Source organism: Giraffa tippelskirchi, chromosome 2 (genome assembly GCF_054371585.1).
Source record: "Giraffa tippelskirchi isolate mGirTip1 chromosome 2, T2T-mGirTip1v1.2.pri, whole genome shotgun sequence".
NCBI classification, from domain to species: domain Eukaryota; kingdom Metazoa; phylum Chordata; class Mammalia; order Artiodactyla; family Giraffidae; genus Giraffa; species Giraffa tippelskirchi.
The window spans coordinates 167,880,046-167,898,500 of NC_137276.1; the positions used below are offsets into that span (position 1 = coordinate 167,880,046).

General features: G+C 40.7%; 1 protein-coding gene across 5 annotated transcripts in view; it reads left to right on the forward strand.

Moving 5' to 3' along the window:
- PARP9 (poly(ADP-ribose) polymerase family member 9) overlaps positions 1-18,455 on the forward strand; it is a 33,211-nt gene that overhangs the window by 1,076 nt on the left and 13,680 nt on the right. For 2 of the 5 annotated variants that reach the window (XM_081571781.1, XM_081571780.1), the window contains 6 exons: positions 4,256-4,336; positions 5,150-5,183; positions 7,190-8,040; positions 10,069-10,296; positions 11,840-12,055; positions 16,502-16,565. In XM_081571781.1, the coding sequence (XP_081427907.1) occupies positions 4,322-4,336; positions 5,150-5,183; positions 7,190-8,040; positions 10,069-10,296; positions 11,840-12,055; positions 16,502-16,565 (1,408 nt within the window). In that variant the 5' untranslated portion in view covers positions 4,256-4,321. The remainder of the gene's footprint in view (positions 1-4,255; positions 4,337-5,149; positions 5,184-7,189; positions 8,041-10,068; positions 10,297-11,839; positions 12,056-16,501; positions 16,566-18,455) is intronic. The other 3 variants (XM_081571784.1, XM_081571783.1, XM_081571782.1) reach the window with 2 other exon arrangements.

Consider the following 18,455-nt stretch of genomic DNA (forward strand, 5'->3'; position numbering starts at 1 on the left):
AGGAAATGGCTACCCACTCCAGTACTTCAGTATTCTTGCCTGGAGAGCTCCAAGGACAGAGGAGCAAATATAATGTGAGCTACCTATTAATTTAAAATTTTTCAGTAGCTAGAATTTTTAAAGTACACACAGGTGAAAATAATTTTAATTTTCTTTTGCTCACAATATCCTAAATTAATCATTTCTGCATATAATCAATGTTAAAAACTTATTAATGAGATATTTTACACTCTTTTTTTGTCATCGTAAGTCATTGCAATCCAGTGTTATCTCACATTTACATCATCTTTCAGTTGTGTTTAGCCACATTACCACATTTCAAGTGCTCCAAGAGCTGCACGTGGCTAACGGCCCACACTGGACAGCACAGTTCTAGACATCAGAAAGTCTTGAAGATCGATAGGAAGATATGGAAAACAGATAAGTAGGGCAAACAGGAGAGTGATGTGTCAGATGTGCATTTTAGAAAGGTGGTGTTGGCAATGATGTGGCGGACACATTTCCATGAAAGAGTGAATGAAGGTGGAGAGGCCAGAGATAAAAGTTTTTGCACATGTCTGGTAAGACTGGAAATGGGTGAGTCTTTATACAGAGCAGTTTGGCTGTACTATCAGAATTATGAGTGCATATGCAATCTTATTTTGCAGGTCCACTTCTAGGAATTTGTCCTATTGAATGATTAGCACCTGTGTAAGTGACCTATGTACTAAGTTGTTCTTTACAGCCTTTTTTATAATAGCAAAAGATTAGGAACCCCTTAAGTATCCATAAGGGCTTCCCTGGTGGTTCAGATGGTAAAGAATCTGCCTGCAGTGAGGGAGACCTGGGTTCGATCCCTAGGTTGGGAAGATCCCCTGGAGGACGGCATGGCAACCCACTCCAGTATTCTTACCTGGAGAATCCCCATGGACAGAAGAACCTGGTGGGCTACAGTTTATGAGGTTGCAAAGAGTTGGACACAACTGAGCACCAAGCACAGCACATAGCAAGTGTTCATAAAAGGGGTTACTAGTAGTTGAATAGCTTACAATGTACCTATACAATGGAATATAGGCTAACATGGAAAGATCTGTATGATACCTTAAATGGAAAAGGCAAGATGCAGAACAGTACATATTAGATGCTACCTTTTATGGATGGGCCCAGGCTGTGAGGAGCACTCTGACCAAAGCTGGTGTCCCAGAGCTTCCTCCCCAAGAGGGCAAAGGCCCAGAGGTGAAGGAGAGTTTGGAGAGCATCAAGTAGTGCCATTTCACAGCACTGAAGTTCTGTGGGAACGTTAGGTATGTAAAGGGGAGGCTGGGAAACTGAAATTTCAAAGAGACCCTTGGATGCCAGGCTGAAGAGCTTGAGCTTTACCATAGGCAATGGAGTCTGTTGAAGATTTTGAGCAGGATGTGCTTCTCAATAAATGTCTACTTCATGAGAGTTAAAAAAAAAAAAATGCTACCTTTTGTGTAAAAATGCCCCTGGAAGGATATTGGCGAAGCTAATAGCATTGATTGCCTCTGGGAAGGGTATTTAGTGAGGGGAGTAGGAGGGAGCCTTTTATACGTTCTAAATTTTTGAACCGATAAATGTAACTGGTAACTATTCAAACAATAAAGCATAAAATTAAGTACATTTAAATCTTTAAAGAGAATGTATTGCCATAGCTCAGGCAAGGAGCCCTGAAAGCCGTGAAGAGAAGTGGTATCCGTGGCAAGGAGGGTAGGGCCATATCTGAAAGTGATTTAGGTGGACAGGACCCCGTGATGAACTGAATATGAAACAGAAGAGAAGATTCTAGATTTCTGACTTGAGTAGATAAATGGTGTATTGTTTACCAAGCTGTGGAATCCAGGAGATAAAAGCATAGATTTTGGAGGGGTTGGATGAGGGTAGGTAGCAATGTGGGGAGTGGAGATGAGATTATGGATCCAGATTTTCAGAGGCTATGTTTGAGGAAACTATGGGACGTTCGAGTAGACTTAAAAAATTAGGCTTAGGAGAGCCATAGCTAGAGTTACAGGTATGGGAGTCAGATTTGCAGCTGGTCAGCTGAAGTCTTTTTTTTTTTTCAAATAAATTTATTTATTTTAGTTGGGGGCTAATTACTTTACAATATTGTAGTAGTTTTTGCCATACATTGACATGAATCAGCCATGGGTTTACATGTGTTCCCCTTCCTGGACCCCCCTCCCACCTCCTTCCCCACAGCTGAAGTCTTGAGAGTAGATGAGATCATATTTGGAGAGGATATAGAAAGAGTTGAAACATGCCTCTCATAAAATCCCGTGACAGCTGATGAAGGTTGAACCCAGTTGAAAGGTCTGTAAAGGAAAAGTGAGAGGTAACAAGAACCAAGGGAAGATGGCATTGGAGAAGCCTAAAAGCAGACGTTCAGTAATCAGATCATGAAATGAATGAAACTATAAAGAAGGGCCAAATAAAGATTAGGACAGAGGAGAGGAGAGGAGAGTCCACTGGGGTTAGCCACCTGGAAGACACTGATGAGAAGTTTCACAGAAGGCTGGGGGTGAACCGGGAGCCAGACTGCTGTGGATTGAGCAGGCAGATGGACAGAGAGTCAACTCCTTCAGCTGCCCATGAAGAGAAAGGAACATAGTAGGACCAGCAATGAAAAGTTGGGAAGGCTTTTGTTGCTGTTGTTGTTAAAATAGAAGAGATTGAGTGTTTTGGGCCATATGCACCTTTCCTTGTTTCTAATTACTTTGGGGTTAAAAGAGTGCTGCCCCCTACTGACCAGTCTGTCCCAATGCCTTAAAAACTCTCTGATGGCTCAGTGGTAAAGAACCCGCCTGCAATGCGGAAGACATGGATTCCATCCCTGGGTCAGGAAGATTCCCTGGGGAAGGAGATGGCAACCCACTCCAGTATTCTTGCCTGGGAAATCCCATGGACAGAGGAGCCTAGTGGTCTACAGTCCATGGGGCCGCAAAGAGTTGGACACAACTGAGAACTAAGCACAGCACAGCACATCGAAAGCAAAAACCCACCGAAAGCCCACAGCAGAAGCCGACTCTGTTTTCCTTCTTTTGTGAAAACAGCAGTGCCCTCTGGAGGCAAAAATGTGTCTTCTTGCATTTTAGGATTATACTTGGACTTGCTTTTCCTGACATTTAACAATAATAGTGCTCTGATACTGCAGGTAGCTGTACAAAATTTTCCTTTTGCAAAAACATTAGAAATGATTTCAGAGGCCCTCAGGCGACTATGTGGCAACAGGTGTGAGCAGCTGTGTCCTTAAGCATTTTTATTATTATTCTCCACAGTCTTTAATTCTTATGTTAGAAAAATCATTAAAATGTGTTTTCCCAGGGTTTCTGATTTTTATCCACATAATCCCCTTTATAATTAGATCAGGGATATTTATCACAAATTCAGTAATGTATACATCCCCACAGGCACAAGTACAGTTTCCTCTTTCTTCAGATGCTGTCCAGGGCTCTTCACTCATTCATAGGCTGGTTTGCTTTTTTCCTTTTCTTTTGACTTTCCCATGTTTTATTCAAAATCTTTTAGGGTTTAAATTTTTTATTTTCCTGTTGTCTTTTTTTCCTGAATACAATAGTCAAATTGTGCAAATTGCAATGTATTCTCCTTAAGTCATTTTTTAATTAATTAATTTTAACTGAAGGATAATTACTTTACGATATTGTGGGTTTTGCCATACATTGACATGAATCAGCTATGGGTGCATATGTGTCCCTTCATCCTGGACCCCGCTCCCACTTCCCTCCCCACCCCATCCCCCTGGGTTGTCCTAGAGCACAGGCTTTGAGTGCCTTGCTTCATGCATTGAACCTGCACTGGTCATTGTTTTGCATATGGTAATATACGTGTTTCAGTGGTATTCTCTCAAATCATCTCACCCTCGCATAGGCTTGTTTTTCCTCATTGCTCTCTGAATGCTGTGCTCATTTGTCATCATCCTCCTCTTCTAAAAATGTAAAAGCCTGCTTCATCCTTCAAGACCTGGCTCTAGCCTCATCTTCCCCATACAGATTTCCCTGCTGTAGCCCATACAGCTCTTTGCCTTCTTCGAACTGCCATTATGGTTTCAACTGGAAGCTCTCAGTAAAAGATAAAAGGTAAACAGTAACAACAGAAGCAGAAACAATGTTTGCATCTTCACCAATGGAATGAAAAATAACTCAAGATCAGAAATCATGTTTAGTTTCCCTGTTGTGTATCCTCACCAAATTCCCTAAGATGCTCATCTGTGCTTTTGCATCCTTCTATTCATTCCTAGAAGAGGAGGCTATATTTGGGAAACGCAAAACAGAGTAAACATTGAAAGACCTCAGAGACCTGGAGGATGGACTTTTCCAAGGTAAAAAGCATAAATGTGTAAGTAATGAACTTTGATCAGCACACGAATAATTCTTTCTATGATAGCAAAAATTCTGGGATTTTCAGTTTATACCTGGCATTCTTGTTTGGTTTTAATATCCCCCAAAAAGTTTTCTCCTTGCCTCATGTGAGAGGTGGGGAATCAAGAATGTACTAGTATAATCAACAGAGTCAACATGAGGATGGGTGATTTTTTCAGAAAGTTGCCTCAGTATTATTTTTATTTTCTCTGCTCAGCAATTCTACTTTTGTAGCATGAGGGGAGGAGGTGGAGGGAGGAGAAATAAAAATAAGGGACTAGGAAAAAGGCACCTCATTTTTTATCCTGAAAATTCCACATTCAGGCTTATGTCATGACATAAGCCATCGAAAGTGGGTCATTACAGGTAGATGGGGAGGTGAAGCTGATGAGGCTTTTGTCCCCATGTCTTCTCTTCTGTCTAGAGGAACCCCACAAGCTTTTGGAGATTGGAGTCCTCTCTGAGAGTTTGAGATCTTTCTGGTCTGTGACGTTTGAGCCTTTTCAGGTGGTAATCTCCAACCCTTCATCTCATCCAGAATTAAAAGTACATTGGCCTCTAGGGAAGAGGGGTAGAGTCAGTGTTGGCTGGAGCACTTAGTATTTCAAATATTTGAGGCACATTGATCAAACAAATGTGTTCCCCTTCCCCCCTCCAACCCAGTGCTCTTAGGAAGGTTTCTGTTGCTTTGTGTTTATGAAACTGTATTTGTCATCAGTAATCTGTAAATTATTCTGTCTTGATATTTTTGAAACCACTCTCGCTTTTCACAGGGTGTTGGAGCAGCAGCTGACAGTGAGAAATCAGGTAGGAACACCTCACTCTCACTCTTGCCTCAGAAAATCTTTGCTCAGATCTTTCCTCAGTGGAGAAAGGGGAATACAGAAGGAGACTATCTCCCCAACCAGTACTCAGGTGTGTGACTGCAGGACCTTGTGGGGACCTGGCACATGCCTCAGAGAGGGACTGCTTCGAAGGTGGTGTGGACCCAGCAGATGTGTTCTCTAGGGCTCCCATTGATCCTGTCCTTTGCCCACAAGATGGAAGACTCTTCTGACCACAGCCCTAGAACTGAAACTGGCACAAGAGGTGACCCACTGATTGTCTTCTTGCTCAGCAAGGCTTGTAAGGGCCAAATGGAACCTGCCTCATCCTAGGGTGACCCTCCACCTTGAGATTTTCAACCAGAGTACAAGCCGATAGGCTCTGACTACTCATGTGCTGCTGCTTTGGGGTAATTGAGGCCATTAGAGGTCTTTCTTGGTGGCTCAGATTAGAAATGGGAATTGAAGTAAAAGAAGAATCAATTACTGTTATTGTTCAGTTGCTAAGTTGTATTTGACTCTTTGGGACCTCATGGACTATAGTACTCTAGGCTCCTCTGTACTCTACCATCTCCTGGAGTTTCCTCAAATTCATGCCCATTGAATGGGTATGCTATCTAACCATCTCATCCTATGCTGCCCCCTTCCCCTTTTGCTTTCAATCTTCCCCAGTCAGTGAAATTACTACATTGTATCTATTTTAGGACGCAGATTTTTTTTCAGGTCTGTGAAATAAGGCTGCTCCCTATCCGCTGATAGGTTTAGTTGGCACCATTTTTCCTTTCTTGGTGGCATATAATAATAATGCTTTAGACCCCATGAACTACAGTGTCACAGGTCAGGTTCTCTAGGAAGCAGAAATTGAGATGGAGTTAGGAATGCTGAAGGTTTATTATGAAAGGAAAAGAGAAGAAACTGGATTGGGCAGGTGGAGCCATCAGACTGTAATGAAAATCTGGCAAAGCTCTGCCAGCGTAAGATTGCTCATGGGTGAAGTTGGACATCAGTGGCCTTGTCCAGCTATTGATGGAGCCACCCTGAGAATAATGTGACCTGGGCTGGAAAGCTGAGGGGCTAACACCTGGAGGCTGTTGGCTAATCATACTCCCTGCTTCACTTAAGGATGATATGAGCAGCTATTGCATCATCTTGCTGCCACCTGCAGAAAATACTTTTTAGCCAATCAGTTTTAATTCTGCCAAAATCATGCTACAAAACTAGAATATGATGAAGAATTATTTACTGTCCTATTGTCAGTGCTCCTCCCATCTCCTGGACCATGCCCCCAGGAGCATCCTCAAACAATGACTGATAGAAACTGGGTAACTATCCCAGCTCCTTCACCCCTCTGGTGATATAATTGTAAGACACATGGTCTACACTGCCCCTCTGTGGAGTTAAGCTTCATTTTCCTTGTAACAGCCCCTTTATTCATTTCTTTCCCTTCCCTGTCTCACTTTCCCACTTGATTCTCCCCATCTCACGCCCCTGGTGTTTTCTGGCATAACCTCCCAAATAAACTTATACTCAACCCCTACCCTAGAATCAGCTTCTGGGAGAACCCAAGCCAAGATGTTGACAAAGGCAAACAAGTTATAAATAAAGCCTCCACATATTTTTGACTCATAATTAAGTCTAATACTTGTGTCTTAAGCATGAGTCTTCCCAAACTTGCTATTTTAATGTAGGTTTTTAAAATCTACGAACCTTGATAAACATTTTCATACCACCATCATTACATCATGGTGGCTACTACTTATTGGGTATTTACTGTGTGGCAGGCACACAACTAAGCACTTTATGGTGATACCATGGAAAACTCTTGGATATCCTTGGTCTAAGGAATAAGGGAGAAGCAGGAAGAGGCCTAGAACAAGTTCATCTCTCTTTTTGCATAGAGGAAGCTCAGTCTCCTGGTGTGAAGTAGAATTACATCCTTTACAAAGGACCCCTTGCTCATTTATTTTTTTATCTTCTCTCGTTTTCCAGAGATTGATACTCTCAAAGGAAACTACAGTCAGCAAATTTCCATTAGTCATGACGACTTCAAAATTTTTAAAAATAATGAGAGTCTGCTGTGTGAAGTCCTCCAGAATAAATTTGGCTGTAACTTTACCCTGGTGTCTCCAGCCCAGGAAGTTAACAATGAGTCTCTACGAGTCTTCAGAAAAATGCTGACTCCCAGGGTAGAGTTATCTGTCTGGAAGGACGACCTCACCAGACATGTTGTTGATGCTGTGGTGAATGCAGCCAATGAAGAACTCCTGCATGGAGGGGGCCTGGCCCAGGCCCTTGTGAAAGCTGGCGGCTTTGAAATCCAAGAGGAGAGCAGATTAGTGGTTTCCAGATGGGGCAGAATTCCCACTGGTGAGATAGGTATCACAGGAGCAGGGAAGCTTCCCTGCCAATGCATTATCCATGCTGTTGGGCCTCGGTGGGGATTGATGGATAGCCAGGAATGTATTGATAAGCTGAAAACAGCCATTATAAATATTTTGCTTTTTGTCAGCAGTAAAAATCCTATAAACATTGAGACAGTAGCAATTCCAGCCCTGAGCTCTGGGGTTTTCCAGTTCCCTCTGGAGCTGTGTACACAGATCATTGTGCAAACTATCAAGTTTCATTTCCAAAGCATGCCAATTGCCAATAATTTGAAAGAAATTCACCTGGTAAGCAATGAGGACCCTACTGTTGCTGCCTTTAAAACCGCTTCAGAAATCATCCTGGGGAGGAATGAGCTGGAATCCTGGGAAAGTCAAGGAGCCACACAGCCTTTCAATACTATGGTTGTGAACAGCATGACTCTTCAGATTGTCCAAGGCCTCATTGAAAGGCAGGAGGTAAGTCTTTGTTTTATTCTCTTACAAAGGGGATCCCTGAACTGTGTGTTATCTAGCAAGTATGTTTTGAGCATGTACTATTTCAAACACGGCTTAGAAAGTATCTTGTTTAGGTTAAGAGTACGGATTTCAGAGCCAGACCATCTGGATTTCAATATTAGCTTTGTTATTTACTAACTGGATGATCTGAATTGAGTTACTTTACCTTTTGGTCCTCAGTTTCTTCATCTGTAAAATGAGGATGATAATAGCACTTATATCTCAGAGTTGGAATCAGAACACATAAACTGCTTAGAGTAGAACTTGGCATGTGATAAGTATTTATAATTATTATTACCATTATTCTCAAGCACCATGAGAAAATAGAACAATCTTTGATTCTAAAGAAGTAAAAAATCTACTATATTCTTTTCATATAAAAAAGATTCTCTAGTTGAAAAGTCTCACTGGGGAGACAAACCATCTGAATATTTCTAAAGCAACCTATCAGTAATAATAAACAAAAAATCTCAATACAAAGTGAATTCATAATATTTCAGAGTATGTACATTTTCTCACAAGAGTGGAGTGTAGTAGATCAAGAAGGATTATTTCAGAAGATATGAGTTTGAATTTGATCTCAAGTAATGATGGTTATGAATTGGCAGGAGAAGAGGCCTGGGTGGTTAGAATGACTTAGCAGAGAGATACAGAGAAATTGACAGATCAAAAGTGATAGGCTGGACCAGTCAGGAGTACTAGGTGGAGCTGTAAATTGTATGTGAGTATATGGCTCTGTGCCAGGGGCTGTGGAGGATACAAATTGTAACTTAGCGTTTAGCCAGGAATAGTAGGGCACAAAGGTGAGGGCATTGACAGAGAGGGAAGAGAGTCAAGGTAACAGTGAACCAGGTATTTCTGGATTAGTGCAGCTTCTCTACCAGGCAGAGAGCACCTTGACGGTGGGGATTGTCACTTGTTCATCTCTGTGGCCCTGCAGCTGGTCTCTGGGCATGCATGTTGGTGTTCAACAAGTTACTGACAAAAAACTGAAAGGAGGCAGCAGAGAGCACGGGCTGCAACAGAGGAAGAGAAAGAATATAAGGCTATATTCTCTATTTCCCCCATGGATCCGTGACTCACCTGTGGCCACAGTCAAACAGAATTAATCACAAGTGAAAAAATGCCATTTATTGCTTACAAGACAATTAGAAAGAAGACTGAGGGGACCCCATGAGATGAAATATTTATTTGATAAATCATTAATATGCCAATTTAAAATTAAAGTGGAAACATCCTGGTTGAATAGCTTATTCCTTTAACTAAAATTTTATTATATTTAATTATTACCAACATTTAAAACTTTAAAATTTGTAAAGGGTGCCAGTGCCTCCAACTTGCAAATTCTGATTGCACTTTCAAAGTGACACATTTATTAATACCCATGAGAAGTTACCCCCAAAAGGAGCCAAAGCCATCAAGATGAATTAGGGGGACTTAGCAGCAGCAGCAGCAGGGGACCCCCACCAAGAGGGAGAGCTACTTCCCACTGTAGACTTTTTCATCTCATTTGTGCTTTCTTCAACCATGTGCCACTTACCTTAAAAAACACAAACTTTAGGGGGTAGAAATTTCCTTATAAATTTTATTTCCACTCTGTGTAAGACAACATGAACATTCACATAGAAGCAGCGAAGACAGTAGATTATAGAATGAAACCACTTGTTGATAAAGCTTAAAACAAATCATAGAGAAAGTTCTGAATTTGGGAATATTGGGAGTATAAGCCAGCAAGGGGCTGACAGATGTTTGCAATAAAAACTGTATCATCTACATGTTTTACCTAATTTCTGATTAGCACAAACAGACTCATAATAATCAAATGATCACTCTTTGGAAATTTTATATCTGTTATTAAGTGATAGTTTTGTGGATTTAGGATCCTCAAAAGTATTTTTCAAAGCTCTTCAGAAAAATAAATATTTAAATTAGTCATGTAAGAAAAAGTAATTTAACACTGAATCCTGTTCATTTTTTTTCCCTTTTCAGACGGATGTAATTGTTAATTCTGTGTACCCCCGTTATGGTCTTAGAGCTGGGTCTGTGTCAAAATCAATTCTAAAAGCAGCCGGAGATGAAATAGAGTGGGAATTACGCCAAAATATAACTAAGACACCACTAGATTCCCAGTTGGTACTGGTCACAAGAGGATTTAAATTGTCTTGCAAATACATATACCATGTGTTATGGACTTCAGAATATTTTGAACAAAAACTGGTAAGGTCAAAATAAATTTATCTTTCTGTGTCTCCAGAGTCTATGTAACAGTCTGTTGAATTTCCATCATGTCATGACATTCATGAAATGTTATTGTCAAGTGGAATATTCCCCTTTCTCTACTACTCCTGTGAATACCTGAAATATTAAACAGATGTTGTGGTCACAAAATATCTTAAGAAGTTTAATTAAAATCATCGCTTAGCCCATGTCTGGATTTTAAGTGGGCATACCACAGACAGACATAGAAACATCAGGGCTCCCTATCCGTGCCCTTGTTCACCTCATCACACCCAGTGATTCTACAGGCCTCTTCTTACATATGGGCCAGGGATTCAGCCTCTCCATATCTCCTGCTGCTGCTACTAAGTCGCTTCAGTTGTGTCCGACTGTGTGCGACCCCATAGACGGCAGCGCACCAGGCTCTCCCGTCCCTGGGATTCTCCAGGCAAGAACACTAGAGTGGGTTGCCATTTCCTTCTCCAATGCATGAAAGTGAAAAGTGAAAGTGAAGTCTCTCAGTTGTGTCCCGACTCTTAGCGACCCCATGTACTGCAGCCTACCAGGCTCCTCCGTCCATGAGACTTTCTAGGCAAGAGTACTGGAGTGGGGTGCCATTGCCTTCTCCGCTCCATATCTCCTGCCATCTGTTAAATCCCACTAGGACCTGGGATCTCCCTTCCAATACCATTCCAGTCAAACCTGTTACCTGTGATGTCTTCCCACCTGTGTCTGTGGTAGAGCTTAGCTTTCTGGCTGACTCTACAACTGAGGGGCATAAATTACATACATTAAGGACTAGGGGGAACCCACTGAAATTTAGAGAGAGGGAAACTTAATCCCCTTTTCTGTCTTTGTCCATATTTATTTTATTTTATCACCATTTCTGGTCTTCTCTTGTCTGGAGAGCCCTCACATCCCAAATTGGTCCTCCAGTCATTCTCTGCTTTTTCCAGTCACTCAGTTTTCCAAGGTCCTTGCACATTAGTATAATCTTCTTATATTAGTGTGCCTAACATACTATTATACTAGTATAATGTGAGAAGATTATCCAATAACATTCCTACTATAGTGTTGAGTTTGAATGTTGAAATATTGATGGAAGTATAAATCTGCCAAAAATAAATTACATGACAGATCTTAATGACTTTAAATAAATGTTGATCACTTACTTTAACCTCTGCCTCCTTTATTAAAACTCTTTATGTTGATCCAGAAGTGGCATAAAATTGACTCTCTAATCCGGGGAGAAGACTACATAAATTGAGGGCAATCACAATGCCCAAATGTCCGGAATGGTACAAAATGAACCAGTCAGTCACTTCAGTTTCTCAGCCCTTTTGTTTGTCATCACCTAATCTTTAGCTGTAATGGGTCCCCTGTGGAGTGGGACCTTTCCTATTCTCTGGGAGGCATGGGCATGGCCCTGAGGAATAGTGGAGGTTGGCATTGTAAAATATGGGCAGGATTAAGGGGTAAGTGGATAAGTGAAGTCTTATTTTTGACTAAAAAGACTAATCTTAAATTTGTGTTTTTCCTATAGATATTGAAAGCTGTGATGAAGAAATGCTTGGAAAAATGCCTTGAACTAAATATAACTTCCATTTCCTTTCCTGCCTTTGAGCTTGGAATCACTGATATGGAGAAGAGTGAAACAGCAGAGATTATGTTTAACGAAGTTTTAATATTTGCCAGACAAAATTTGCAGCAATTAGCTGTAAAGTTTGTGATCTTCCCCCAAGAATTGGAGACATACAAGGTAAGTTATTATCTTAGAAACGTCCTGCGGTTCGTTCACATTCATTTACCCAACATCTATTTAGTATCTCCAAAGTAAGACATAGGGTTTGTTAAGTGCTGTGGAGCATAATGATGGTCTAACTTGGTGAAATTTAATTTTTATAAATCATTCACCTCTGACCTGGTAAGGAATGTCATTGTAGAAGCCATGTCTACCCCACTACCTAGCTTTTCTCTTGTCCTTTGTTGGCATTTATTCTTCCCTCTGCTTCTTAAAGGCATGCAACCTCCTAGTTTTGTGGGGTGCTTTGCTCCTCCCCTTCTCTTTCCCACCTTCCAGCCTGTCTCCATGTGGGTAGTTGCCATTTTCTCTCTCTATAAGAAAACAAGCTTAGACTTGTTCTACCTTGCGCTTTCCTGGAACAAGTGTAAAGGTTCTTATTCCTCTTGTTGCCTCGCTAGACAGGGGGAGGTTTGTAGTGTTTGCTGATTTCCATTGCTGACCTCAAGCTATCTATGTTACATCACTGAAGGAGGAATTGGAAAGAGACATTCACTGTGGAGTCTCATGAGCCAGTGTAAGCCAGCTCCAGTACACCACTGTCTCATCCACAGCTAACCTGCAAAATTGGTGAATTACCCAGTGATGCAGCTTATTTTCTTGACAAAATTAAACATCTTGTCATTCAAATGAAGTTCACCAATTCCACCTGCCACCCACTGCAGAGGACTATTACTAGGCCCAGATAGGTGCTCAGAATACATCCCTGGACTGTCCATAAAGCACCATATCCCTATAAGAGGAATTAGCCACAACTAGAAAAGAAAGTGGGGCTTCCCTTGTAGCTCAGTCAGTAAAGAATCCTCCTGCAATGCAGGAGACCTGAGTTTGATTCCTGGATTGGGAAGATTCCCTGAAGAAGGAAGTGGCAACCCACTTCAGTATTCTTGCCTGGAGAATCCCATGGACAGAGGAGCCTGTCAGGCTACAGTTCATGGGGTGCAAGAGTCAGACACGACTTAGCAACTAAACCACCACCAGAAAAGAAAGTGCTCATTCTCATCAACATACAAGCAAAAATGTAAATGGCAGTTCAACAATACAGAAAAGATCAACCATAGTCTCAGAGCTCCCCTGGGGGCTCATAACAAAAGCCATGAGTTGTATCAGCCAGGTACTGTGCCAAGAAGAAGCTAGCCATTATTTTCATCTCCATCTTACAAGTGGGACCAGAGATTAATATGTACATACCTAGTCTGGTGGCTGAGCCAAGAGTCCAACCTCTGTCTGTTGGTGTGACCCTAAAGCCTGTATTTTGAAACACTAAACAAAAATATAGGGAAAAAAATATCTTGAAAGATGATACAGCTTTCAGTTTTGTGACTCAAAGGAGAAGATTATCTTAAAAAGTAACTTATATTGTACCCTGAACAATGACCATTCCTTCAGGCTTTTTTCAGTGTTAACACTAAATTTTAGGGCTTCCCTAGTGGCTCACATGGTGAAGAATCTGCCTGCAATGCAGGAGATTCGTGTTCAATCCCTGTGTTGGGAAGATCCCCTGGAGAAGGGAATGGCAACCTCTCTAGTATTCTTTCCTGGGAAATCCCATGGACAGAGGAGCCTGGCGGGCTATATAGTCCATGGGGTCACAAAGAATCGGACACAACTGAGTGACTAACAGTTACTTACTACATTATATCCATGTGGAAGCGTGACATGTGCATACACATATGTATACTCCTCTAGTCTTTTGCTAAGCACATCTTTTCCTCCTAAATAAGTCTTTCAACAAGGAGTTTATGTTCAGAAAAAACAGAGGGTAGTTTGCACACTTCTTCACAGAGGGCATTTCCTTGGCAAGGTCCCTACAATCTAGAGAAAGGATTTGTCAGACATTTAGAGTTGATCTGAACTCAGGAAGACCAGCGTATAATGAACTCACAATAAAGTGATACTTATCTTCACACACTGATGAATTTCCAATTCATGAATAACAATGAGCAAATAACTCCCCAGCTGACCTATATACTGTGTTCATTAGTATTTCATGATGATAAGGCTCCTGGGTGGTGCTGAGTATCTACAAAAGGCAATGGATAGTCATTCATTTGGTTAGTTAACAAATATGTGTTGCATATCTACCTTGTGCCAGACATTACGTCTCAGAATAAGAAACTCCTTACAAGGAACACTCCTCACATTCTTCACACGAGTTGTTGGTCTTTTGTGGACAGAACTGGGAAAACTGCCAAATTCTTGCCATTTGGATCTGCATTTCCAAACTGCTTGTTATCCACACCTTCTAAATTTTTGGTCCTGATTAAGTTACAGTTTTCTTTCATTTTCAATTCAAAAGGCTTGCCTCATTGATTTCTAACCCAGGAACATATACTGACTTTAAGTGAGTTTGAAAAAGAGATGATTTTTATCCATTTTGTGTTTGACAGCTATTATTAGCCCATTTATCAGCAGATAATATTATCTTGTTTATTTTGGAGGGCAGGGAAGCGCCTCCCTGTTATGACCACTCCAGGTACTAAATAAATATGAGGGCTTTTCTGCTCTGGAAATAGCAATTGCAAATATAATTTTTGAAGAAAAATTGCTACATGTTAAAAACTTCATTATTAAAGTTCAGATGAAATGAAGATTCTAGACTTTACCTCATTATCTACCATCTTTTTCAATGAAGAATTACTGCCAATTGCATCAACTTTAAACAAAGAAGACCCTGTTCATGGTGGTTCCAAACCCTAGGAGAGATGAGTTTTTTCAAATGGATACTATGATAAAGAATCTACATAGTAATATACATAAATCTCTGTGTGCATACTGTCATATAATAATAATTAAAACAATAGCTAACATATTGAATATTTACAATAGCCTGGGTACAATTTTAAGCACTTTACAAGAACTGATCATTCAGTCTCATACAGTGTGGTGTGCATATAACTTTTAAAAATGAATTTGTTTTATTGATTACAAGAACATCTGCAACTATTTGTCTTCTTCAGTGATATATCCACACCTTTCAGTTCAGTCGCTCAGTCGTGTCCGACTGTTTGTGACCCCATGAATTGCAGCACGCCAGGCCTCTCTGTCCATCACCAACTTCCGGAGTCTACCCAAACGCATGTCCATCGACTCGGTGATGCCATCCAACCATCTCATCCTCTGTCGTCCCCTTCTCCTCCCGCCCCCAATCCTACCCAGCATTAGGGTCTTTTCCAATGAGTCAACTCTTCGCATGAGGTGGCCAAAGTATTGGAGTTTCAGCTTCAACATCAGTCCTTCCAATGAACACCCAAGATTGATCTCCTTTAGGATGGATTGACTGGATCTCCTTGCAGTCCAAGGGACTCTCAAGAGTCTTCTCCAACACCACAGTTCAAAAGCATCAATTCTGCGGCGCTCAGCTTTCTTCACCGTCCAATTCTCACATCCATACATGACCACTGGAAAAACCATAGCCTTGACTAGACAGACTTTTGTTGGCAAAGTAATGTCTCTGCTTTTAAATATGCTTTCTAGATTGGCCATAACCTTCCTTCCAAGGAGTAAGCGTCTTTTAATTTCATGGCTGCAATCACCATCAGCAGTGATTTTGGAGCCCCAAAAAATAAAGTCTGACACTGTTTCCCCATCTATTTGCCATGAAGTGATGGGACCAGATGCCATGATCTTAGTTTTCTGAACATTGAGCTTTAAGCCAACTTTTTCACTCTCCTCTTTCACTTTCATCAAGAGGCTCTTTAGTTCTTCTTCACTTTCTGCCATAAGGGTGGTGTCATGGGCATATCTGAGGTTATTGATATTTCTCCCAGCAATCTTGATTCCAGCTTGTGTTTTCACCAGCCCAGCGTTTCTCATGATGTACTCTGCATGTAAGTTAAATAAGCAGGGTGACAATATACAGCCTTGATGTACTCCTTTTCCTATTTGGAACCAGTCTGTTGTTCCATGTCCAGTTCTAACTGTTGCTTCCTGACCTGCATACAGGTTTCTCAAGAGACAGGTCAGATGGTCTGGTATTCCCATCTCTTTCAGAATTTTTCACACCTTTAGTTCAGTCCTAATATATAATTTGTCATTGTTGTGTTGTGTGTGTGTGTTCAGTCATGTCTGACTCTTTGTAACCCCATGGTAGCAGGGCATTAATATCTATGAATGATTATATTTTGCTTTGGGATGTACATTCTCCTTTTTTATGCCAGATTTTAAGTTTTTCCTTTCCATTTTTCCTATACTTGTTTACCCTGTATGTTCTAATAGATTGTAGTGCTGCATTGGCTATTCCCAAGGACTTTCTTAAAGGTTGCTTTAGATTTGTGACAGTGGGAATAGGGGATGACGGAGTGGGTGAGGTCAGGTATGGTGAGTGCAAGTAAAGAGAGGGATTTTGATGACAGTAGCTAAAAGCCCCACACAGGACTCTCCACTCTGTTTTGCTTCTTGCAGGCTTTCAGCACTGAAATGGAAAAGAATAAGTTCAAGCTGCAGGGTCCCAACAATTACCCTGGTGGTGAGTAAAAAACTCATGGGTCTAGAAATATAGTCTCCCACCATAGGCTCATTCTATTCTTGATCATCTGAACTAATGCAGGGGAGAAGATGAAAACATAAGCTACATATGTTTCATTGTGCTCCTGCCTAGATACCTGTGTGCTCTATACCTGGCCATGATTCTATTTTTGCTCATCCTAGTTTCATGATATGAACAGAGAGAGGCTAAGTTACAGTCACAGTAGGTAATCCACAGTGTGGGTAGTTCATTCACAAAAAGCTGGCTATATTTTTTTCATGAGCTTACTAAACCAGTTAGTCTTTCTGTTTTGAATGGAGTGATGTCTAAATGGGGTTACTCATTAGTAATCATAGAAAATACATCTCAGTAATACCAGATAATAATAAGTAGATTAACCCAATGCTAGTCATCCTGAGTAATCAGTGGGATCATGATGGAAACTTTAAAAAACAAATAAAAATATGTATGGCCCAACTCTACAGATTCTAGTTCAGGAACTCGGGGTCCGGGCCAAGCATGTATATTTTTCAATGCTTCCTGGTCAGTTTGGCTGCCGAACCAGATTTGCGAATCACTGGATTAAATCAGTCCTGATTGTTTGGAGAAGAATTACCTTTGTCTTATAACTTCATTCCTTTAGAGGAGTTTGAGTAGACTGAGATGGAATTGTGTCATGACAATTTAGATATGTAGCTCTGAAATAGTCTTTTTTTTAAAAAAAATAGATTGATTTATATATTTTTATTTTTTTGGCTGTGCTGGGCAACATGTGGGATCTTATTTCCCTGACCAGGGATCAAACCTGTACCCCCTGCAGTGGAAGCACAGAGTCTTCATAACTGGATTGGCAGGGAAGTCCCCTGAAATAAATTTGCAATCCACAATATTCTATAGATGTTAAGAGCCCCAGACATTCAACCAGCAATAGAAACTATTAGGACATTTTCCATTTGGATCAAGATGATTTGCTTATTCCCTTTAATATAGGAGTTAACTTACAGACGTTCAGTTTCCAGCAGTGTTGGAAATGAAGAAAAGGGAACTTTAAGAGCTCTGGCCTGTGACTCACCTCTTATGAGCCCATTTATCTTTCTGTATAATAATGATAATGACAGTGTGGTGAGGATAACTGGAGATTATATATGTAAAAATGTTCTGTAAATTATGTAGCATTAAACAAAGGCCAGGGGATAAATAATGAATGAGGGGATGGACAAACTCCTCAGGTGACCTAGAAGAGGGAGGGATGCCCTGTAGCTGCAAGGGTTCAAGAATGAATTCATGGACAAGACGGTTCTAAGTTGCGCTTTGAGAATGGCAAAATTTTTCTTTTTTCTTACAGAATCTTTTTTATTGTTATTATACTTTATTTTATTGGAGGATAATTGCTTTACAGTGTTGTGGTGGTTTCTGCTATATGTCAATGTGAATCAGTCATAATTATGTATATATATATATATATGTGTATCCCCTCCCTTTTTAGCCTCCCTTCCCAACCCTGGCAAAATTTTTCAATGGCCAGAGTTGGATTGGTGGGGTTAGGGCACCCAAAGTGAAGAAAACTCACAGAAGCAAACAAATGCTGTGCATGTTTGGGAAACCACAGTGACTCTAGGGAAGCTAGATAGGAGGAGTTTTAGGAGACAATAATATGGAAGAGGAACATACAAATGTCCCTATATCATGAATCTGAAAAACGGGGCCAGGCATTGCCATTTACTTCAGTAATTCTTGAGGATATCTGTAAAGGAATTATAGCACAGGTTAATAACTGACATTAATGATGATGATGATCTCAGATTATTAAGGAAAAGTTGGACTATTTAGGAAGGCAGAGAAGTATGTTTCCATTACAAATATTTAACTAACACATAAAATGAAATATGT